The sequence below is a fragment of the Lolium rigidum genome, chromosome 5, assembly GCF_022539505.1.
Source record: "Lolium rigidum isolate FL_2022 chromosome 5, APGP_CSIRO_Lrig_0.1, whole genome shotgun sequence".
NCBI lineage: Eukaryota > Viridiplantae > Streptophyta > Magnoliopsida > Poales > Poaceae > Lolium > Lolium rigidum.
Genome location: NC_061512.1, coordinates 118,894,645 through 118,918,301, shown reverse-complemented (window position 1 = coordinate 118,918,301; position 23,657 = coordinate 118,894,645). Strand labels below are relative to the sequence as shown.

The 23,657-nt window shown below is 43.2% G+C and overlaps 2 protein-coding genes across 2 annotated transcripts; one reads left to right on the top strand and one right to left on the bottom strand.

Annotated features, from left to right (window-relative positions):
- Positions 1–14,542: 14,542 nt before the first annotated feature.
- LOC124652166 (protein LEAD-SENSITIVE 1-like) lies at positions 14,543–17,324 on the top strand. The gene is made up of 2 exons (XM_047191188.1): positions 14,543–14,858; positions 16,345–17,324. Exons 1-2 carry the CDS (start codon positions 14,762–14,764, stop codon positions 17,094–17,096), a joined length of 849 nt encoding a protein of 282 aa, XP_047047144.1. The 5' UTR covers positions 14,543–14,761; the 3' UTR covers positions 17,097–17,324.
- LOC124652165 lies at positions 17,295–21,708 on the bottom strand. Its single transcript, XM_047191187.1, has 13 exons — positions 21,491–21,708; positions 21,177–21,274; positions 20,981–21,063; positions 20,731–20,857; positions 19,751–19,811; positions 19,535–19,632; positions 19,369–19,453; positions 19,108–19,231; positions 18,740–18,841; positions 18,506–18,570; positions 18,095–18,176; positions 17,892–17,971; positions 17,295–17,800 (listed from the first exon to the last, which is right to left on the bottom strand). Exons 1-13 carry the CDS (start codon positions 21,706–21,708, stop codon positions 17,743–17,745), a joined length of 1,281 nt encoding a protein of 426 aa, XP_047047143.1. The 3' UTR covers positions 17,295–17,742.
- Positions 21,709–23,657: the final 1,949 nt, after the last annotated feature.

Genomic DNA, 23,657 nt, shown 5'->3' with positions numbered 1-23,657 from the left:
GTAATGAACTTAAATGTGCTTCAACTTCCAGTAGCCTGCTCCAAAGCATCTCACTGGTTGCTTCCCTTGTTTACACCACCATAATTCATGCATGACACCAAATTTAATTGAAACACCTGTATAAACCGACTAGGAATCTATAGCCTGATCTGAGTACTTTTTTCTACTATCAAATATTTTTCCTTGCCAATTTTTCTTATGATAAATCAGTATCTACCATGTGGGGCTGCCTGCATTCATTCAAGGGCCATGTTCTGTTAAATTGATTGACATTAATTGGTTGTGGTGATTTGAGAGGGTAAATTACCTGTTCATGACGAAGTTCACTGCCCCTTGACATGCCCGTCGTTGTAGCAGCAGCTTGCTTGCTTCAATTGCTATTCCCTCTAGCTGCATTTTGGAAAGAACTGGAATACTTTGAAAAGGGCTTGAAATTCAGTTTCGCAGTTCTTGTTTTCTTCCATTACATCACCTCTTCCGGAAAGCAAACCCCTGGCTTTGTGCCGCCCTCGAGAATTGCTAGAGCGAACACAGCTGTTTATCCCAATAATAGATAATATCTTGGACAGTCTTCACAGAGTTATCCCAATGTCTGCATTTCCGGATGGGCACCACGGAGATTAAGAAGAGCCCATATTTTTATATAAGGAAGAAAAATCAATTACAAGAGATCGCCGAAACAGGTTGCTAACAACCTGCGCAACAAGCTCGGGTCGTTCCCCTCCAGGCGACTTGGGAGCGGAACCCTAGCCTCCCGCCGCCGCCGCTTTCCCCACCTCCCTCCCTTCCTCTCGCCGTCCCCTGAGGCTGCCGCCGGCGAAGCCTGGCGCGGCCGGTGATGGGGGCGGCGGGGATCCACGCGTGGTCCCCTGGTGCGGCGGTAGGAGGCACGCCTCCGCGCCATGGGGATGGTCCCGTTCCCTGCCGGTCGACGGTGGCGCGGCCGCTCATCCCGCCTTCGCCACGGCCTCGCCGGGCGGGCGGTGATGGTGGCGGCGGCGTGGCCCTGGACATGGCGGCGCGGCCTCTCCTCCGTTTCCTCGCCGCGGCCTCGCCGGGCGGGCGATGATGGAGGTGGCGGCGCGGCCCCAGATGCTGGCGATGATGGGGGCGGTGCGGTCCTCTCCTCCTTCCTTGCCTCGGCATCGGCGGGCGGGTGGGGATGGGGGCGGATCTCGTGCTCTCCTCCTCAAGGACTGGGACCACGACACCAAGGGAGGCGGCCCTGGATGGCGATGGAGGTGACAGCGTCGATCTGGTGGCAGGTGGCGGGCGTCAGGTGCCGCTAACCACGGCACCGCGGTGGTGGTCTTCTCTCTCGCCGGGGGAGATCGGCTAACTGTGTGGCCAGCAGTGGCGGATCTTGCGATCCGTCGCCTAGCTCCCGATGGCGAGACTGAGCCCGAAAAAACCAAGACCGATAAAAAATTGGGTAGAAAATTGTAAAAACTGAATTTAGTTTAGTAAATCCGGTCATTAGTTTCTAGTAACCGAATAGATCAAACTTTACGTGTAACCGCCCCAATCTTTAGAACTGTGTGAGGCACATCAATCGTGGTATTGTTGTATGTTGATGAAACTGCGATAACGTGGTTACTGTTTGGTATTGTTGGATGTTGGTTCCTACCAATTGATAATAATGCATGCACTAAAAAATGCCCAAAATTCACCTGAAATGCTGCCATTATTTTACTAAACAATGTCCTAGTTTTGTGTTGACAACATTGACCATGCTGTTGACCGAACCGGACCTGAATTATTAGGTACCCAAATTTTTCGGGTATTAAAAGTAACAAGTATATTTTGCTCTTCATTTCTGGAGGAATAAAATTAAAATAGACTAAAATAAAGAATGAATTGTTGTTCACGACCGAATGCCCACCACTTATGCTTTTGGGGAAGGCCTCATGTTGGGATTAACAATTTCACAATCCATATTTATTATATCCAGGTGGTGGAGATGATGACAGAAGGTGGTTTCTAATATACATAGACAACAACAATTTATGACGATTGTTCAATCTTATGTAGTGGTTTTGGCAGAATTTCGGTTGAGTATTCTAATAGGGTGGTCAATTAGGTCGCACATGTGATGTAACTCATCCCATAAACAAGGCTCCCTCAAGAACAAGAAGTCCCCCAGTGGACCCATGACTCAAGGACGAGCCAAAGCCTTGCACCAAGATATGAACTCGCTCCTCTCAATGTGTAATTTTGATACTCCTCTCGATGATATACTTCTTAGTGCAAATGTTCTTTGTGTGATTAGATACGAAGCACCATAGCATCACCCATGGACCAAGTGAGAAGATAGAGAAGAAGCTCAAACCGCCGGACCTGAATCTCCAGCGAAAAGAGGACTGAAATTTCCGGGTACCCCAAAATATCCTCCTCAACTATAGATGTGAATTTTATGACCTACCTCTGGAAATCCATCATGGCCAAATTCAACATCAAGTTATTGTTCTCCTTGACATCTCACCCTCAAACGGAATTGAAAGGACACAGATGTCGCCTAGAGGGGGGGTGAATAGGCGATTTAAAACTTTTACGAGATGGGCTTAACAAATGCGGAATAAAACTAGCGTTTACTTTGTCAAGCCCAAAGCCTATATACTATGGTTCACCTATGTGCACCAACAACTTATTCTAAGCAAGAGTTCACCTATGTGTACCAACAACTTATGCTAAACATTACAAGCAAGTATGTGATAGCAAGATATATATAACTTCAAGCACGATGGCTATCACAAGGTAAAGTGCATAAGTAAAGAGCTCGGGTATAGAGATAACCGAGGCACGCGGGAGACGATGATTTATCCCGGAGTTCACACTCTTGCGAGTGCTAATCTCCGGTGGAGAGGTGCGGTTGCTTAGTGCTCCCGAACGCCACAAGAGGCTCACCTTGAGGTGTGGTTGCTCGATGCACACCAACGCCACAAAGGCCCCACCCCAAGATGCGGTACTCACACCACACACCGAACGCCACGAAGGCGCCTCACCTAAATCTCCGGTGACCCTCGCCACAAAGGCCTAGGTCACGGTTCCACTAAGGGATTTCCTTCGAGGCGGAAACCGGGCCTTACACAAAGGTTGGGGCACACACCCACAACTTAATTGGAGGCTCCCAACAAATCGCCACAAAGGCCTAGAATCCGTCTAGGGTTCCAAGAACCCAAGAGTAACAACCTTCTTGCTTTCACCTCCACGAATCACCGTGGAGAACTCAAACCGATGCACCAAATGCAATGGCAAGAACACCACAAAGATGCTCAAGTCCTTCTCTCTCAAATTCCAACAAAGCTACAAAAGCTATTGGGGGAATAAGAGAGGAAGAACAAAGAGGAGGAACACCAAATTTCTCCAAGATCTAGATCTAGAGGATTCCCCTCACAAAGAGAGGGATTTGATTGGTGAAGATGTAGATCTAGATCTCCTCTATCTTTCTCTCAAATAGATGCAAGATTCATGGGAGGGAGAGGGAGATAGCAAGCTCAAAGAAGGTCAACAATGGAGGCAAAACGAGCTCTAACAGTTGGGGAACTTTGGGGAAGAAGACCCCCTTAAATAGGGGCAGAGAAATCTGCCCGTTGGGGCCAAAATCGTGACAGGCCGGCACTGCCGGAGTGCTCCCGGCGGCACTACCGGCCCCCTGTTTTTACCCAAACACCCGATACGAAAACCTTAAGAACTTTTGCATCCGGACTCCGATTTCGATGATCTTGGGCTCGTTGGAATCACAACAACGAGCTCTACAACAATATGCATAGAAACATCATAGTCCAGCAAAGGAGGATAGAAACAAATGAATAAAGGTTTTACCTATCTATAAACAGCAAACCGGTAAAACCTCCAATATGGAAAATGCAACAACTTGAGATAGGAGACTTGGATTTAGGTGAAACCAATTTTGTTGTAAAGAGGATGACAAAGGCTACCCAACAAAGAGTGAAAATCTTAAGAACAAGTGGGGTAGGTTTTTCTATGTATTTTAGAGTGAAACCTCTCAATACGAAAAACCGAGAAAAGCTCCAATATCGAAAACGCAACAAGTGATTTATGCGGAATCCGTTTTTGATGAACTAGAGCTTGCTATGGGGATAACCACAAGCTCTAAATCACCACATGGATAATATACAAATAACAACCAAGAAAGATGATGCAAGGATGCAAAGGTTTGAGCTCTCTCCGAACGATACGATCGAGTTACTCACTCGAGAGCCCTCTTGATAGTACGGCAACTAAACTATAAACCGGTCTCCAACTACACTATGAGACCGGTGAGAAAGAAACCCTAACAAGAGCAAACCTTAACCTTGAGCATTCCACTTGAGCTTGATGATGGCGATCTTGACCGCAACAAGATGGAACACCTTTCTTGATTGTGCTTGCTTGACGAAGTCTTGTGGATTGCTCCCCCATAATCCACCATGGGAGAGCTTCTTCTTCGGTGCAACTTCATATATCCATGAACACCATATGGAGGGCATGCTTCAAGCAAATGATCTCTTTGAGATGGCTCACCTTAAACTTGGCACTTCATTTCTTCATGGCAAGCTTCAAGCATATGATCTCTTCGAGTTTGGATCATCTTGAACTTGCACTTCATTTCTTAATTCTTCATCATGTTGATGTCTTGAAGTAACTTGAGGGCTCACTTCATCTTCATCTTCAAGAAATACTTGACACTTGATATCCTTCATCAATTTCTTCTTATTGCAACCTTGAAGCCAACATATGGTTCAAGCATTGCCTATGAACAACACCTACAAATATAACTCAATGCAAACATTAGTCCATAGGGATTGTCATCAATTACCAAAACCACACATGGGGGCTCCATGCACTTTCAATCTCCCCCATTTTGGTAATTGATGACAATCTCTTTGAGAGGGTTTATATAAGGAATTTAAGTAACAAACAAGTTGAATATATAGAGCAAACTCCCCCATAATATATGCATGTGTGAATGATCTTGACTTTCATTGCATATATTGGCATTCAAAGCCTAGTGGAGTTTCCTCTAAATATTCAACTATGCAAAGCAACAAGATGCAATGCAATAAAGGCACATGCTTAAGCACAAAGCAAAGATATAACCAAATTCCCTTAAACCCTCCAAACTTCTCCCCCATTGGCACCAATTGCCGAAATGGGTGAAAAATTTAGAAGGCCAAAATAGTGAGAGTTCCTCCATAGTGTGTGCATTTCTCATAATTTGAGTGGAATCAAATGCACGTATCCAATGACGAATATTCGGAAGGAATCAAACTATAGATAGGATCAAAGATTGCAAAAAAGATAACAAAGTCAAGAAGTTTCAACAAATGAAGCAAGCAACCAAATGAACCACAAAGAAGATACCAAAAGAAAGATAGATATTATGATAAGATCAAGAAGATTGCTCTAAATAATATGAGGAAGCTCCCCAAGGTTTGTGCACAAAACTAGACAATTTGCATTGGAGTATAAAGTGCACAAACATGGAATCATCACTCCCATAATATCATTCAAAAACAAAAGATACCAAGTGAATCAAACTCTAATGATCACCAAAAGATAGTGCTCTAAATCAAATGAGGAAGCTCCCCAAGGTACATGCATAAATTAAAATGTTGTATTTGAATACAATATGCATAACATGGAATCCTCACTCCCTCATTACCATTTAAAACACAAACATTTGAAATAGATCATAGATAGAAAATTAAGCTTAACATTTGCAACAAACAAATGGTTGAGCAACAAGTAAGAGGTACCATAATAAAAGGCTCAACCAAGAGGATATGTGAAAGGCATGATAGAGCATATTATAAGACTATTACAAGGATGAGCAAAAAGCATCATCATAGTCTTCAATGAATTATATTGCTTAGCATGACCAATCGACACGCAACAAATAAATAAGATATCGAATGGAGATGTATCATCTCTTATGTGTATAAGTTTCTCTAAGTGAGCAATATCACAAAGATATTTATCCACAAAGAAACATGCACACACAAAATAGATACACAAGAAATATAGCATGATATCCAAGACAAAGTCATGCAATATACCAATAAGAATTTTTGCTTAATAGCATGGCCAAAGGTTCAATTTTATCTTATAGTACATTCATGGACTTCAACCACGAACACATCAAAGACATCACAAATATCAACAAGGGAAAGAAGATAGTTGGGATACTTTGAGAGGAGCAACAAGTATCGCAAAGAAAGAATACCAAAACAAATAACTCAATTTGCACTTTCATCGATATTGCACATGTGATAGGTTTGAGGAAATGATATGCAATAAAATTGCTAGATAGGCATAGTCGGGATGGATGAATCATGAGCATGATTTTATATACTTCCCATCTCAATTTACTCACATTTGCAATAAAGAGGTTTCATTAAAAACTTTGCAAGAAGCACAACATTTGCAAATCAAGAGATTAATGCCAAGATGCAACCACATGGTTGGATGCTAGAACAACATGCATGAAAAGATACTTGTTACCGAGATAACATTGGTGTGGATGTAGTAGATATGTGTTCGTTGACCATCCTAGCTTGCCTCAAGTTACCATTGAGTCACCACTTCTTTCCAAGAGTGAGACAAGCATCCAATGCATATCCATTATACCTAACACAAAGGTAAGTACAAAATGGTCCCCAAACTAATTGGGTCCGAAGTAGTTAGACACACTACAACATATAGGACAAAATCCACAATTCTATTTGCATATAGATATGAAATTGAATTTCATGCACATCTTAGCCAAATTAGGATTTGATGGAGTTTACCCTATATATTGGATCAAAGAAAGTGACACATGCCATAAGATATACATATATTAAATATGCATGCACAATACTTTCAAGAACCAAAGGAAGATACAATTTGGACAAAACACCAAATAAATCAAGAGACAATGGTTGCCCAAATTATATCAAAGAATCAAATCAACACAAGATTGACTCCAAAGACTTATCTCATTATAAGAAGCTAATTAAGCCTAAGCACAAAGGAATGAGATAACCAACTCCCAAGAGAGCAAGGTTCCAACAAATAAACCAAACCCTCGAAACTTTTTATGATGGCACAAAAGTACCAAAAAGAAATGTATGTCTCCCAAAACCAAATTTTTGATAATGATCAAGAGATGTTAAGCATTCTAACAACTATAGTAGAGCTCCCCCAAGATTGGTGCATTATCTAGGATTTTTTATATGAATACAAAATGCACAAAACTAGGATCATCACGCTACCTATATCTTCTAACAATGCTAAGAAAGTTTGAATAGACAACTTAGATCCATAAGATGCAAGGAAGACACATGGGAGTCAAAGCACAACAAATTCATGGCAATAAATAAGGCAATATAAATACAAGCGCCAATGTAGATATGATCAATAAATATCTACCTCATAATTGATTACCAATTGTCCTACGACAAGTGGTATTAGGAAATATTTCCCGGTGGTAGTTTGTAAGTATACATAAGATCATATATACAACGAACAAAGCATATGGTAAAAGATAAGAGTTAACCATCATGCAAAGATAGTTTCTTGATAGCTTCATTTAGTCATACCAACATGCAAGGCAATTAATAGTATTCATACCAACATGCAAAGCAATTAATAGTATTCATACCAACATGCAAAGCAATTAATAGTATGACTTGAAGCACATGGTTTTCCAAAAATGTATTGAGGGACACGTTGTGAAAAACCATGCCAAGAAAAACTTTCACAAATAAGATCCACAAAGATATTAGCAATGAAGCCATTTAAGCAAATTGGAGCTTGTTTGAGCAAACATGCCACATATGAGAGAGATAATTTACGGTATCAATTCTATGTGACACAACCTCAAATGTTCACATTTTCTAGGCTTGTAATATGCACAAAGCTTATTACACCCCCATAATGTGATAAGGAATTTATTTTCACAAGAGGCAAATAAGATCCAAGTAGAGATATTAATGGACATTATAATTTGAATTTCTCATGAAGATGACATACCACATAGCGACTAGATAATCTCGCAATATCAATTCTAAGTGATATTCCTCATGTACACACATTGTTTAGGATCATGAAATTCCCAAAGGAATATCACTCCCCCAAAATGGGATTGTCCATTAATCTCTCATAAGAGCCATATAAGATACAACAAGATGCAAAGAGGCTCCAACACAAACACAAATACATGGTGTGCAACCCAACATGCATAGACTTGATTTCTCAAGCAAAACTATTAGGAAGCACAACATATACAAACACATGTTAGGAACAAAACTAACACATGCAAAGGGGCGAGTAACTTTCAATATAAATGAGTTGAGAACATGTTACCGCAAGGAGGAACATTGAATATATGATAGAAGCAAGATAACCAAAAGACTTGGTTTGAGATAATATAAATGATGAAGATCCCTTAATTCTTCATGATGTAGCCAAGTCTCCAATGCCCTCCAACAAGCACCTATTGATCAAGTTTTGGATTGTTGGTCCCCAACTAAGTTGGGTCCTAAGAGGTTAGTCACAATAGGCTTGGCAACCCAAATGGTTCTTTTCTTGACACCACTTTGAGCACCAACATATTTGGCAAACACATTGCCACCCTCATCCTTACGAAGAGAATAAACATCATCAATGGTGATAGAGTTGGATGAGGTACCAATAGTGCAAAAGGAGGAGATGTGGCCCTTCTCACGGCATATGTAGCAAGTTCTTTTCTTCTCCTTCTTCTCACTAGATTTCTCCACAATGGGAGCATTGGCTTGATTCTTCTTGGGAAGTGGCATTTCTTCAACTTGAGGTTGAATATGAGTTTGAGCTTGAGGCCGCTTCCCTTTTTGCTTCTTCTTCAAAGGGCAAGATCTAACATGATGCCCTTCAATTTTGCACTTGAAGCAAACAATCTTGGCCGGGTCTTTGACTTGTAATTGGCCCTTCTTAGTCTTGTTGTTCTTGGACTTGTTCTTGTTGTTGGAGTTGAATCCAAGTCCACTCTTGTCATTGGGGGATTGTTGCACACTTAACATCTTGTCAAGTTTGCATTTCCCTTCATGACCCTTTACCAAGTCGTTCTTCAAAGAAGAGACTTGGGCCTTGAGCTCTTTGATTTCCTCTACATGGTTAGCAACAACACAAGTACTAGAGGAAGTAGAACCTTCATTGTTAGAGCAACAAGGCAAGGAAGATAATTCATCACAAGATTTAGCAATATTATGAGTGGATGAATTACTAGGACTAGCACATGGCAATATAACATTTTGAGTATTAGTGCTAGTACCCACATGAGGCTCACAAGGTGTTTCCTTAGATATTATAGCCTCATGAGCTAACTTTAGCCTATCATGAGAGGCTAGAAGATCCTCATAGGAGCTAGAAAGCTTTCCATGATTTTCTTCCAATTTCCCATAATTGCTAGTTAGCAATTTAAGTTGAGCCCTTAGCTCAACATTCTCCTTCAAGATAGATGCTTCACAAGAAGTAGAGTTAGTAGCACGAGCATCATTATTAATAGAAATGGGAGAAGGCAAGTTGTCATGCTCTTTTAGATATGAAGCTTGTAGTTGCTCATATGACTTGGTGAGGATAGAGTGTTCGCTCTCCAAGGCCTTGTGGGCCTTGTCTAGATCATCTAGATCCTTAACAAGTTTATCATGACCAACACCAACTTTGGACTTTTCATTTTTAAGCAATTTTAATTTAGCTTTAGCATGGTCTCTTTCTTTAGTGAGTTTAGCAAATATTTCATTTTGAGACACCTCAAGGGTTTCAAGTTGCTCCTCAAGAGAGGCTACGGTCTCATGTTCTTCTTCAAGGTCATTCTTTAATGATGCTACATCATTGGCATACTCTCGTTCAAGAGCACCCTTTTTATCAATGGTGTTCTCATGCATCCAAATAAGTTTTTGGCTCTCAATAGCGGTAGTCAAGATTTCAAAGAAGTGAGAGCTAGCAATTTTATCTTTGTAAAGAACCTTGAATACACTCTCACCTTTATCGCGTAGAGAGACAACCCAATCCTCTTCTTCATATTCATCCTCATCCTTATCACCACGAGAAATATTAGGTTCCATGGTAGGAGGTACCGTGGAACCCTTGGCCATAAGGCATATATGAGGACCGTGAGATAAAGATGAGGAGTTACTTGAGGCTCCTTTCAAGATCTTGTCTTGACCAATAGAATCTTTGGTTTCCTCTACATTGTTAGTCACACAACAACTAGAGGAAATAGAAGCATTTTTATCATGGCCACAAGACAAAGCAAGCATATCATCATGAGATTTATTCAAGCAACTTACACATGATATGCAAGGACTATCAACACAAGCATGTAGATGATTTCTAGTGCTAGATGTGTTTATGTCCATAGATGAAGCGTTGCAATGAGATAGAGATGATGAATCATCAATAGTAAGCTCAATATCAACATTGCAATTTTCATCACCACTCACCATATCATTACCTTGTGTCTTACCACACTTTGGTGAAGTGGATGAAGATGAGAACTCATCACGGCCGGAAGTGGAAGCAATACAATCATCCTCAATAATATTGGACACATCATATTTGTCTTGAAGCTTTGTCCATAATTCATGAGCGCTCCCAAAAGGCATGATTGAAGAAGTAACTACATTGCTCACAACAATGGAAAACACATGAGAAGCAAGAGCATCGAGGCAAGAATTTTTCTCCTCCTCAAGAGATAAATTTTGAGGATCCTTAGGAGAAGAAAAACCCATGTCAAGAAATCGCTCCATGTCCGGGGACATACGCCGCAAAATATTAAGCACATAAATTTTCCATAGATCATAATTTGTGCCATCAAATATAACCAAGTTATTGTGCGCTAATCCCCTAACCGACATCTTTACTCTCAAGGCGGTGAAGCCTAAGAATGAGAGACCTTGCTCTGATACCAATTGAAAGGACACAGATGTCGCCTAGAGGGGGGGTGAATAGGCGATTTAAAACTTTTACGAGATGGGCTTAACAAATGCGGAATAAAACTAGCGTTTACTTTGTCAAGCCTAGAGCCTATATACTATGGTTCACCTATGTGCACCAACAACTTATTCTAAGCAAGAGTTCACCTATGTGTACCAACAACTTATGCTAAACATTACAAGCAAGTATGTGATAGCAAGATATATATAACTTCAAGCACGATGGCTATCACAAGGTAAAGTGCATAAGTAAAGAGCTCGGGTATAGAGATAACCGAGGCACGCGGAGACGATGATTTATCCCGGAGTTCACGCTCTTGCGAGTGCTAATCTCCGGTGGAGAGGTGCGGTTGCTTAGTGCTCCCGAACGCCACAAGAGGCTCACCTTGAGGTGTGGTTGCTCGATGCACACCAACGCCACAAAGGCCTCACCCCAAGATGCGGTACTCACACCACACACCGAACGCCACGAATGCGCCTCACCTAAATCTCCGGTGACCCTCGCCACAAAGGCCTAGGTCACGGTTCCACTAAGGGATTTCCTTCGAGGCGGAAACCGGGCCTTACACAAAGGTTGGGGCACACATCCACAACTTAATTGGAGGCTCCCAACAAATCGCCACAAAGGCCTAGAATCCGTCTAGGGTTCCAAGAACCCAAGAGTAACAACCTTCTTGCTTTCACCTCCACGAATCACCGTGGAGAACTCAAACCGATGCACCAAATGCAATGGCAAGAACACCACAAAGATGCTAAGTCCTTCTCTCTCAAATTCCAACAAAGCTACAAAAGCTATTGGGGGAATAAGAGAGGAAGAACAAAGAGGAGGAACACCAAATTTCTCCAAGATCTAGATCTAGAGGATTCCCCTCACAAAGAGAGGGATTTGATTGGTGAAGATGTAGATCTAGATCTCCTCTATCTTTCTCTCAAATAGATGCAAGATTCATGGGAGGGAGAGGAGATAGCAAGCTCAAAGAAGGTCAACAATGGAGGCAAAACGAGCTCTAACAGTTGGGGAACTTTGGGGAAGAAGACCCCCTTAAATAGGGGCAGAGAAATCTGCCCGTTGGGGCCAAAATCATGACAGGCCGGCACTGCCGGAGTGCTCCCGGCGGCACTACCGGCCCTCTGTTTTTATCCAAACACCCGATACGAAAACCTTAAGAACTTTTGCATCCGGACTCCGATTTCGATGATCTTGGGCTCGTTGGAATCACAACAACGAGCTCTACAACAATATGCATAGAAACATCATAGTCCAGCAAAGGAGGATAGAAACAAATGAATAAAGGTTTTACCTATCTATAAAAGACAAACCGGTAAAACCTCCAATATGGAAAATGCAACAACTTGAGATAGGAGACTTGGATTTAGGTGAAACCAATTTTGTTGTAAAGAGGATGACAAAGGCTACCCAACAAAGAGTGAAAATCTTAAGAACAAGTGGGGTAGGTTTTTCTATGTATTTTAGAGTGAAATCTCTCAATACGAAAAACCGAGAAAAGCTCCAATATCGAAAACGCAACAAGTGATTTATGCGGAATCCGTTTTTGATGAACTAGAGCTTGCTATGGGGATAACCACAAGCTCTAAATCACCACATGGATAATATACAAATAACAACCAAGAAAGATGATGCAAGGATGCAAAGGTTTGAGCTCTCTCCGAACGATACGATCGAGTTACTCACTCGAGAGCCCTCTTGATAGTACGGCAACTAAACTATAAACCGGTCTCCAACTACACTATGAGACCGGTGAGAAAGAAACCCTAACAAGAGCAAACCTTAACCTTGAGCATTCCACTTGAGCTTGATGATGGCGATCTTGACCGCAACAAGATGGAACACCTTTCTTGATTGTGCTTGCTTGACGAAGTCTTGTGGATTGCTCCCCCATAATCCACCATGGGAGAGCTTCTTCTTCGGTGCAACTTCATATATCCATGAACACCATATGGAGGGCATGCTTCAAGCAAATGATCTCTTTGAGATGGCTCACCTTAAACTTGGCACTTCATTTCTTCATGGCAAGCTTCAAGCATATGATCTCTTCGAGTTTGGATCATCTTGAACTTGCACTTCATTTCTTAATTCTTCATCATGTTGATGTCTTGAAGTAACTTGAGGGCTCACTTCATCTTCATCTTCAAGAAATACTTGACACTTGATATCCTTCATCAATTTCTTCTTATTGCAACCTTGAAGCCAACATATGGTTCAAGCATTGCCTATGAACAACACCTACAAATATAACTCAATGCAAACATTAGTCCATAGGGATTGTCATCAATTACCAAAACCACACATGGGGGCTCCATGCACTTTCAGGAATGACAAATGGAAAATGCCAACCGGAGTATGTCCATCCTTCTACAAGCGCTAGTCAAAAAGAGCCTAAGTCGTGGTAAGATTGCATTCCACACGCCGAGTTCTCCTACAGCCGTGTCAAGCACCACATGACATTGAAAACCCCATTCAGGATCATCTATGGTTTCAAGCCGCCAGCGACACTTGATGTACTTCCACTTATACTTCATGAAAAAAGCGAACATAGACGTCACCAAGCCCATCGAATATACGAAGAAACTCCATAAAGAAACAAGGGGTAACCACTAAGCAACAAGTTCTTTACCAAGCTAAAAGGCTCAGCGTGAATAAGAAGGAGATGTTCTTCGGGGATGCTGACCTCGTGTGGCTACACCTTTGCAAGGAATAGTTCCCTCACGAACGCAACTCCAAGCTCACACCTCGCGGGAATGGACCTTTCAAGATCCTTAGAGCATCTCCAACAGTTGCGCTAAATTTTGATGCTGTAAAAGCACTTTGCAGTGCGCTCCATCTGTGTTTCGCGCGTGAGGTCATATTCACCTCCACCAGAAGCTCTAAATTTTAGAGCTGTAAAACTGGGTAGTTGTTTCTGCGTGCGATTTGTACCGCGCGCTCTTTTCGGCGCGGTAGATATAGTGCACGAGATAGCGTTTTTGCAGCGCACTCTACTTTACAACACCGGTTGCAGCATCTGTTGGAGCATCAATTTGCGTCTCTTGCGCGCTAAACTAGTTGCTTTTTTGGATATAATGCTAGAGACATCGACTGTTGGAGATGCTCTTAAGCGCATCAACAACAATGCATACCTCATCGACATACCACCATTAAAGTACACGGTGAGCAATACCTTCAGTGTGTTGGATATTTCACCATATCATGGAGATAAATAAAAAACTCGAGTCGAGGACGAATATTTTTCAAAAGTGAGGGAGCCTATCCCATGGACAAGACTCCCATAGTCCCACAAGACCAACAAATCCTCCAAGTGAAACCATGAGTCAGCACAATCCAAAGCGTGAACTCTTTCATATATGAAGTACCGAATATATATGCTCTTTCATATATGAAGTATTTATCCAGCTAAAAAAATGAAGTATTTATAGAAACCATACAGCCTATACTTAGAGTTACAGACAACTATGGTCTTTCATTTGCTTATGTTTTTTGTTTGTTTTTGTTTTAGAGATCCAAAATAAAATCCTACGCGGCGGACAACAGGCGCTAGCCGGTAGGGCAACATCGGCCGCTTCCTCGTGCCCTTGCTAAACTAACCCTAAACCGATTGCCGTCGCCATCCGCGTTCATCCAGGGCATTCTTTGCCGTTAAGCAAGCGACACCCCGAGGCAGGGGCGGAGAAGGTCTCGCGATCGCAAGGGGACGAGGATGATCATAGTTCTCTAGCCCTGCCCGTTTCTGCCGCTTCAGATTTGGGGATTCGGTTGCGAGTTGCGACCGGAGCGTTGGATCGACGCAATGGTGGGGGTGCTGTCGAATCGGGTGTCCCGGGAGGATATCGCCGCCGGGGATCACATCTACTCGTGGAGGTCCGCCTACATCTACGCCCACCACGGTCGGTAATCCCCTCCCCTCCTTCTCCCCCAACCTGCCCCCAGGCTATCTGTATCAATCGGTTCGTTGAAGAGTAATTAAGGACCATACCGCCATTAATCGTACACCTAATTCCTCTGGGGTCACCTTGAAGATGCTCTGCAACAATAGATGTGGATTCATCTCCTAATCGATCTATTTGGTGCTTTCGGCGTGTAGAATGCCTTGTTGCTAGGGGGAAATTACGTTTGTTGGTGACAATATGCTAGTACTACGGTTTTTGGGCTGGTCCCCATTCATGTGTAATTTTGTCGAAGGGGTCTTCCAAATAACCATAGACAATTTTGCTCTTTAGCGTGGAGGATCTTCAGTGATTCCCCTCTGCTCTGTGGAATGTAGCGTAAAAAAATTACAACGACGTGTGTTTGGATTCAGGCATGTGACGGGTTGGTGTTTTATGTGATTCAGCTACAGCCTACGTTGTGCGCCTAATTTCTGTTCTTGACTGTTAATCAATGAAAAAAATAGCGCGCTAATATAAATAGCGTGGGCTTCAGAAAAACGCTATAGACGCTATAGCGTGCTAATAGCGTGCTATTTTTCAAAATAGCGCTTAACAAAAAATATGAAAATTCAGGATTTCAGCATATATATAATAATAAATATAGCACTCTGCAGCTATAAAATCTCGGATATGATATTTTGCAGCCAAACATCAACCAGAGATAGTTCACATAGTCCATAACTTGATATGACATAGTCTCAAAATCACAAACAATAGTTAATATTCACATTGTCCCGAACTAGAAGGATTGAAGGAGGGGAAAGGAGGCACGGGGTGAAGGCGTGAAGGTGAAGCTAGGCGCGGCCGCTTACCACCGATTGACAGAGGAGAAGGGGGCGGAGCTGCGCCGTCACGTCGTCGCCTGCCGGGCAGAGCAGGTGACAAGGAGTTGGGGAGTGCGCGATCTGAGTTTCTTAGTCTAGGGTTGCATGGATTAGGAATTTAGGATACGCAAGTGGGTCAAAATATGGAATGAGCTACTAAAAAACTACTCTGCAAAATAGCGTGCTATGCGGAATAGCGAATAGCGCCAAATAGCGTGAAATAGCGCGTCTTTAGCGCGTGTAGCGTCATAGCGTGCCTAGAATGCATAGCATAGCGTCCAACTCGCAAATACGCTATAGCGCCGCTATTAGCGTGAAATAGCGCGCTATTTTTTTCATTGCTGTTAATACTCGTTTGCCTATCGTTTATATCTAGTGCAAAGACCTGTAAATCTTTCACTTCTTCATTAAGCTTTTTCACACTGAATAACAATATGGCATCGATCTGCTATTTTCTCAAGCCACACTGCATATGAAAGTCAATGCTCATGCTGCCTGTGCCTACTAATCTTTTCCGGGAATATGCTCATCGCCGAAATACTTGTTCGTGCTGCGCTCTTGACAAGTTTTCCTGTTGTGCACTAGAACTTCCATCATCTAATGTGATCTTCCAATTTCAGGGATATACACCGGAGATGGCATGGTTATCCATTTCACCAGAGCAGCCGGGCATGAAATCGGGACAGGAACATTCATGGACAAGTTTCTGTTTAGCTCCTCTCCTGCAACGGGGGACGGCCCTCCCTGCGAGAAATGCGGCCACCTTGTCAAGGCTGAGGGAGTCATAATGTCCTGCCTTGATTGCTTCTTGGACGGTGGCAGTCTCTACCTCTTCGACTATTCCGTGTCGCCCACTTTCTTCCTCGCCAAAGCACGAGGAGGAACGTGCACCATGGCCCCTTCCGATGCTGCTCATGTTGTCGTCCACCGTGCCCAGCACCTCCTCAACAGCGGCTTTGGCATGTATAGTCTGTTCAAGAACAACTGTGAGGACTTCGCCATATATTGCAAGACGGAGCTGCTTATCGAGACTGCTTTTAGCCTTGGGCGCAGCGGGCAGATGGCGTCCCTTTATGCTGGGTTCAGCGCGGTGGCTTCTTCACCGCTGCGTTTCATGACAACCAGTGTTGCTGGTCTGGCTGTTGTGACGAGCAGCATGTACTGTGTGGGGCGATATGTGTCAGACATGGGCGTTCGCCGTGATGTGATCAAGGTGCCTGTGGAAAGGCTTGTGGAGCACTGGGTGCAGAATGTTACTCTTGCTCCTGCTCCATCTCAAGCGACCGTGCAGGCGACTCAGACGGACGCTGCAGCACCAGGAGACTCGCCGGAGCTGCTAAAGGAGCTTGCTAAAAAAGAATGTGTTATTTAGCTATGGTGCTGTCATTGGTCGTTCTAGCTCTGTGATGATTGTCTATCTGACTTTGTGATGATTTGTTGTTCAATTCCCTTACTAGCGTGTGGCACACACGTCTTCGTGTAAATTAATCTACCTCTGAAAGAGGTAACAGGACCCTACTTGCTTGTATGGAATGCTACACGATGAGAAGTGGAAACATTTAGCCAAGAGTCAACCTTGAAATTCCCTTTTCTTGTATTCCACCTTGACGCATCATAATTCTTGTACTCTTTCTTTCCCATTTAGTACCACAATTGTTGCATCTAATAGCTTCAGATGAGGCCACTTTCATGCAATAATTCTCAGCTTCTATAATCATTTAGTTCAGTTACAGACCCAGTACACATTTTTCCTGACAAGTTTACATGGCACGGTTTTGCTCACTCTGCACTTCCCTAGCAAACAAAATCATTACAGTATGTTATTTACAGCCTTTCCAACAGCACGACCAAAGAATCACACAGGAATGGAGGATTCTGCTTGCTGCAAGCTGCCTGCACAACTTCTTGCTGCGTTATCCTTGATCATACGTCCAAAACTTTGTAAGTTTCTCCAACATTTGATCAACAAAATTAGGATATAGTTGTATCCAGATTCAGGTGTGTGTATTCCAGTTGTTTCACACGTATATTCCTAAGATAACTTCCTTTGGGTCGGTCTCTATCATCCAGGAAGGCCTGCCAATCCAAGCGACAGAACTATGTTAGCTAGCATACAAGATATTAGTTCACCACTTCAAATTTGAAAATAGGATAGAGAGGACATCACTTGTTCATCACAAAGTTTGTTGTCCCTTGGGAAGCACGCTCGAGAAGAAGCTTTCTTGATTCAATTGCGATTCCCTCTGGCTGCATTAAGAGTAATTGAGAAGATTTTAGAAAGTGAAAGAGTTTCTCCATCTTTGTGTGGTGCAGAGGAGTTTCTCGTGTTAACTATTCCATTGTTTGTCTTCCCATTAGAGCACTACTCACCTCTTCAGGGAACCAAACACCTGGTTGAGTGCTTCCCTCCAGAACTGCTTGAACAAATGCAGCCGTTGAATGGCCTACCGATCTGAAAATCCAACATAGGATGCTCATATATATGAGATGCATATAGATTGCCTGGAATAATTTTGTGCACTTCTGAACTGGGTAAGTGCACCATAGCATAAAGAAACATAGAGACGTTCTAAAACGAATGGGAACTCGTGACTATGCGCTCACTAACTGCGAGCGATGGATACATTATCTGAACTGGGAAAGTGCACCATAGTATGTGCTGTCGATAAAACTAATGTTAGGCTCATTAACTGCGAGCTATGGATACATAATCTGATAGCCGGTGAATACTAACGGCAAAGATCAATTAGGTCATGGATGCAGAAAGCTTCTTGTACTTACACAGACAGCTTTCTGTGAGAAAACAATTCAATAGTATTCCGGCCGTTCGAACATTCCAAGTCTACCTGCGCAAACAAAATAAATTTGATCCAACAATCTGGACACAACTGGAGTAGAAATTATATGGTCTTACAGTACACACTGCTTGAGGATAATTAGTACTAGTATGCTCAGACTCTGTACACAGCTTGAACAGAGATGGTATTTTGAAAATAGAGGTAAGGAAATACTTACTCTCATGGAGACACGCTCCCCTGCAAAGCCGTCAATGGCTCGGACAAGGGGATCAACTAATTCAACCAACTCTCGAACCTTATCTTTATCCCTCAAGAACTCCTAAAAGGGACCAAGGTGAAGTCAGGTATAGTCCATATTAGCACCAACTCATCAACTTTATTCAAATTATTAATCCTCATTTTCAGGCCCAGTAACATATAGAATTGGTTAATTGCTTAAATTCTAGGAAAAGAAATGCTATTGATTGTTTGCAATTTCCACTCTCTTTAATTAATACCACTACAATACTAATGGAAACAGTAATAAAAGAAATAAAATAAAAGGGCTTGCATGAAATTTAAAAAGGGATAACTGAGAACACATACAACAGGTAAAAAGTTGGCAAAAGCCTCCATTCCCCAGTTCCAGAAGAATGGAGAAGTACCAAATCGAGCGCTGACAGTTGGCACACCTAAAAATTTATGAGCACTCTTCACTTCAGGCAAATTCCTGAAATAGTTGACATTGGATTTTCTGTTTGTCAATCGCAAGGTATAAAACGTAAATAGTAACTTTCGCCCTGTTGGATTTCTCTGGTTTGTCAATTGTAAGATATAGAAGGGTGAGAGAATATCGAAAACACTTACAGTAAGTAAACATCTCTCTTTCTAACCCCCTTTCCAAAATCAATGTTGAGAACTCCACTGTAGGGCTTCAATTTGATTTCTTCTCCTATATTCCTAATGTTAGTGAATTCATCTTTCCACTGCTCCGAGAAGTACCAGTGGTGCAATAATAAAGAAGTCAAAGTACCTTTGTTATATGCAATTACATCCTCCCCAAGAAGCAGAAAACTTGTTGCCAATATCGTTGGACCAGCACCACCAGAACCTGCAGTATAATAGAAGAATCTAAAAAGGATTTAGCAACATGGCCAAAAATCTGGATCGAGAATCAAGTCAAACCACCCTTATGTAATTAATGTCTGATTTGACTTTATTTTTCTAGAAAATATTGAGATCTCCTAACCTTAGTCTTTCAGGTTCTCCATCTTCATCTCTAGCAGCATTCACAAGCTCAGCAGCCATCACTGTTGGAAAACAATTCAGTGCACGAATAAGCACTAAAAGTAGGATGTGACACTCTTCTACATATTTGCTGCAGTTTCTTAAATGAACAAGCGTGAGCTGTGTTAAAAAGCACACAAAATTAACTACACACACTTTCTTAATGGGATAATACATATATGATCTAGTTCCTTCCTAACAAGTTCGTGAGTTCCCAGCAGAATGAGATTTTTTTCTGTGTTTCCATGGTTACTTCTAGTTTAATTTTTTCCGTTTCGTAATGAAATAATCCAATATAACAGCTGGCCCAACACCGACGGAGCTCACCATCCCAACATTTGCACACTGCAACCTTGGCACAGAAACGAACTCTGCTAAAACATATATCATGTTCAGCCCTTATTAGGCATCAAAGTGCCCTTGATTTTTCGTGTTTACAGGGCACTTGTTCAGTGTCCAATTCCGCAATAAGTCAAAAATAATTCACTGAAAATGCCATTATAAGGAAAATTCGAACTATCAGGCATTCATATATTTCTACATTGATTAACATATTTTCTGATAGCTTTAAGTTTCTACATATCTTTCGACTTTTGGCATATTTACGTGCATGACACAAATTAGGTTGGTGATTTCAAAGTTCCTACCTCTTTTATACTAGGTTGGATTCACAAAATATCTTTCCATTTGGTTTATGGATACTGTTTTGGAATATATTTTTTGGTGAAGAATACTATTTTGGAATAGCATATCCTTGTCTAACTATCAGAGGTGGCATCTAAAAAAAATCAGAGTTTACACACTTGCAGTGCTAATCAAAAGAACAAGGACATTTGCTGGCACTAATGGAACATCAAAGAGCATATAAGAATTACTGTATGTAGATACAAAAAAATAGGAAGCCAAATTGAGGTGTTTCATGACAGGAATGTGAGGTAATACCATTGCTCACTCCTGGATATATGCCGGCAGTTGTAATAGCTGGAATGCCTTGAGCTTTTGCTTCTTCATGGTAAGCTTTGGCTCTCCATGAATAGTCCATATCATCACAAACATCGATATATGCTGTCTGTTCACAAAAGTTTCAGTGAGCCAATAGCATTTGCAGTAAATTATGATATCACTAAAATAAGTTCAACGGACGTCGCAACACTTATGCACTTTTCCTCAGGGATAGCAAGTTTCCAGTCACCTTAGTCGATATGGCCGCCTGCAAGACGGTGCATTCAGCGCCCCCTTGGAAAGGTCCAGCAGTATGAACAACTAAATCCACATCTGGGGGGACATTTAAAACTTGAAATCTTAAGTTGCTTCTCTCATGATCATGAACGAAAATTACAAATTGGTCTCAACTAAGCACAGGTTGTTGTATAATTTGCAGTACTGACCTTGTAGCACTTCCTTCAGCATGGCTGCGTTGCCGGTATCGATTTCCACAAACTCGGATTGGACGCCGAGTTTAGATGCCAAAGATTCGCCTTTCTCCCTGGTAAATTAGAACACATGTAAGCGTAGGCTAGCTAGAGAAGAAGTGCAAGTACCTGATGCTTTCAGAGAAAACTAAACTTCGCCGGACGTTAATACATAGGCTGCGTCTGGCATTATGGTGAGTTCAAATGTGTAAATTTTACTAATCACCGAAACTAAACGCTCCCAGTTCAAGTTGATGGAATGCGAATGAACTCAACGCTGAGGTAATTACCGGTTCCTGCCGCCGATGAGGATGTTCAGGTCGGGACGGAGCTTGGAGAGCGCGGTGGCCGTGGAGCCGCCGACGCGGCCGGTGCCGCCGAGCACGAGCACGCGCGCGTTCGAGCGAGGCTTGCTCGGGGCAGCCGCCGTGGTGGCGGCGGAGGACGAGGCGGCCGCGGCGGCAGCAGGGGTGCGGAGCGGCATGCATGCTCTCACCATAGCGGCCATGCTGCGACACTCGACTGCTGTTACGCGCCGTGGTCTGAGCCACCCATACGATGGGAGAGGAAGAGGGTGCGCGAGCCGTGGAGGCGTGGACGGACGTGGAGCGATGCCGTTTGGTCGTGGATGTGGAAGCAGATGGGCGGTCGATCGGACTTACTGTACTCCTTATCTGACCACTTGTTCATCTCACCAGCTGTCACCGTTGAGAGACTTCCCTATCCGACGCTTGCTCAATTTCATTTTTCTTCTCCATTCTCCTTTTCGGCCATCTGTCGTCTGTCGACTATGTGGCGAGCCACTCCCTCAGTTTTGAGATTTATCTGAACTATAGATTTGCAAACATCTCTAAACCAGTTGACACTTGATCTCAAATCAAACAGCTTGGTGGACAACCTCACATACTGCTCACCCCCCCCCCCCTCTCCCCTTCTCTCTCCTATCCACAGTAACTGAGAGCTCTCTCGAGGACACCGGGCTGACCCGAGGCCGATCTCGCCAGCGACGCCGGTAGAGATGGGCGGAGGGGAGGCGCCGGAGTATATAGCTTAGGTAGGTTTAGCGGCGGTATGCCGGTAGGGGGCTTCTTTCCCGGTAGTTCGAGCGGAGGACGAGATCTGGCTGCCTGGATCTCGGCTGATGTAGGGTCTTTCTTGCTTCTTCTTCCTCTCCGGTGGTTGGAGGGGAGAGGGAAGCAGAGGACCGACGCTCCTTCCAATAAAAGCGACGCGGTGTACTTCCTGCTGCAGAGCGGAAGCGGCGGGCGGCGTCTTTTCCTGGCCGGCCTTGGAGGCGAGGGGGAAAGCGCTTGCACGCCGGCGAACAACGTCGTGGAAGGGCTCCTGGCCGGCCGTGGAGGCGAGGAAGAGCTCAGCCGCGTCGTCACCACCGCGTCTGTCTGCTGGAGGTCTTATCCATGCTGCTTCTGGTGTGGAGATAGCACACCAAAGCTGATCCTCTCGGCCGGCCATGGCGGCGAGGGAGAGGAAAGCGATGGTGCTGCTGCTTCCTTACACCGGTGGTGGTGTCTCAACTTATCTAGAGCCGCGGGTGCTTCATCAACACCGACGTTGGGGTGGTGTTCTTCCTGGGAAGCTCATCAACATGGTACCTGCGCCGGCGTCATCGCCCTGCCCGTGAATCATTTGGCCGAAGGGCGGCCCTTCTCCAGGAGATCTTCCTCCACTGGGAGGCTTTCCTACGGCTCGTCGTCGACAGATCTGGCCATCCGCGCCCCAAGTGGCTTGTTCCCCAGCGGCGTGGAAGGCAGTCGATGGCGGAGATCGTTCTTTGGTGCCGACCAAGGACCTGATCGCGTTTTTAGTTTATGCATTAGGGTCCTGTATGCAAAACCTAAGGGTTGGTTTGTTATTTCCTGTTCTTTCGAGGCCCTATCTGTAAACTGGTATGTAACCGTGTTGACTTAATGCAGCTCTAGGTCCTTCGGGACCTTTCCTGTTAAAAAAAAAACAGCTTGGTGGAGCCAATACCTAGAGAGATTGGGCAACTGAAACATGAATTGATAATTTAGAGACATAACCGTCTTAGTGGAGGCATTCTAGAAGAGATTGGTAATCTCAAGCTGCTAAATGTTTTTCAACTCCCATGATGCAAGTTCACAGGCACCTAGAAACTTGAGCACTAGAATCCATGCACTCTTTCTTCTCTTAGCAACTCTACACTTTTGAATGAGGAGTGAAGTAAGATAGATTTGAGGGTTGTTGGTTATCACCAAATAAGAATGAAAGGAAGCTTAACCAAGTCTATAGAGAATGATAATGTATGAAACATCAAATATATATAGTACTACAAAAGTATAGTTATGATGAATTTATTGAAACAAGTGTTTTACTGATTGATATATTATTCTATAATTCGGAAACTCGGCACTCTTATAACGACTATTTGCTCTCTCAATACTAGAAAATAGCTAATTAGTGGCGCACCTATATTAG

Excerpts from the sequence above, each read along its gene's own strand:
- LOC124652165 (XM_047191187.1), bottom strand. The coding sequence starts at position 21,708 with ATGGCCGCTATGGTGAGAGCATGCATGCCGCTCCGCACCCCTGCTGCC. Across the intron at positions 19,454-19,534 it reads TGTAATTGCATATAACAAAG|GAGAAGAAATCAAATTGAAG; the intron begins GTACTTTGACTT and ends TTAGGAATATAG. Across the intron at positions 19,232-19,368 it reads AAGAGAGATGTTTACTTACT|GAATTTGCCTGAAGTGAAGA; the intron begins GTAAGTGTTTTC and ends CAACTATTTCAG.
- LOC124652166 (XM_047191188.1), top strand. The coding sequence starts at position 14,762 with ATGGTGGGGGTGCTGTCGAATCGGGTGTCCCGGGAGGATATCGCCGCC. Across the intron at positions 14,859-16,344 it reads CTACATCTACGCCCACCACG|GGATATACACCGGAGATGGC; the intron begins GTCGGTAATCCC and ends TTCCAATTTCAG.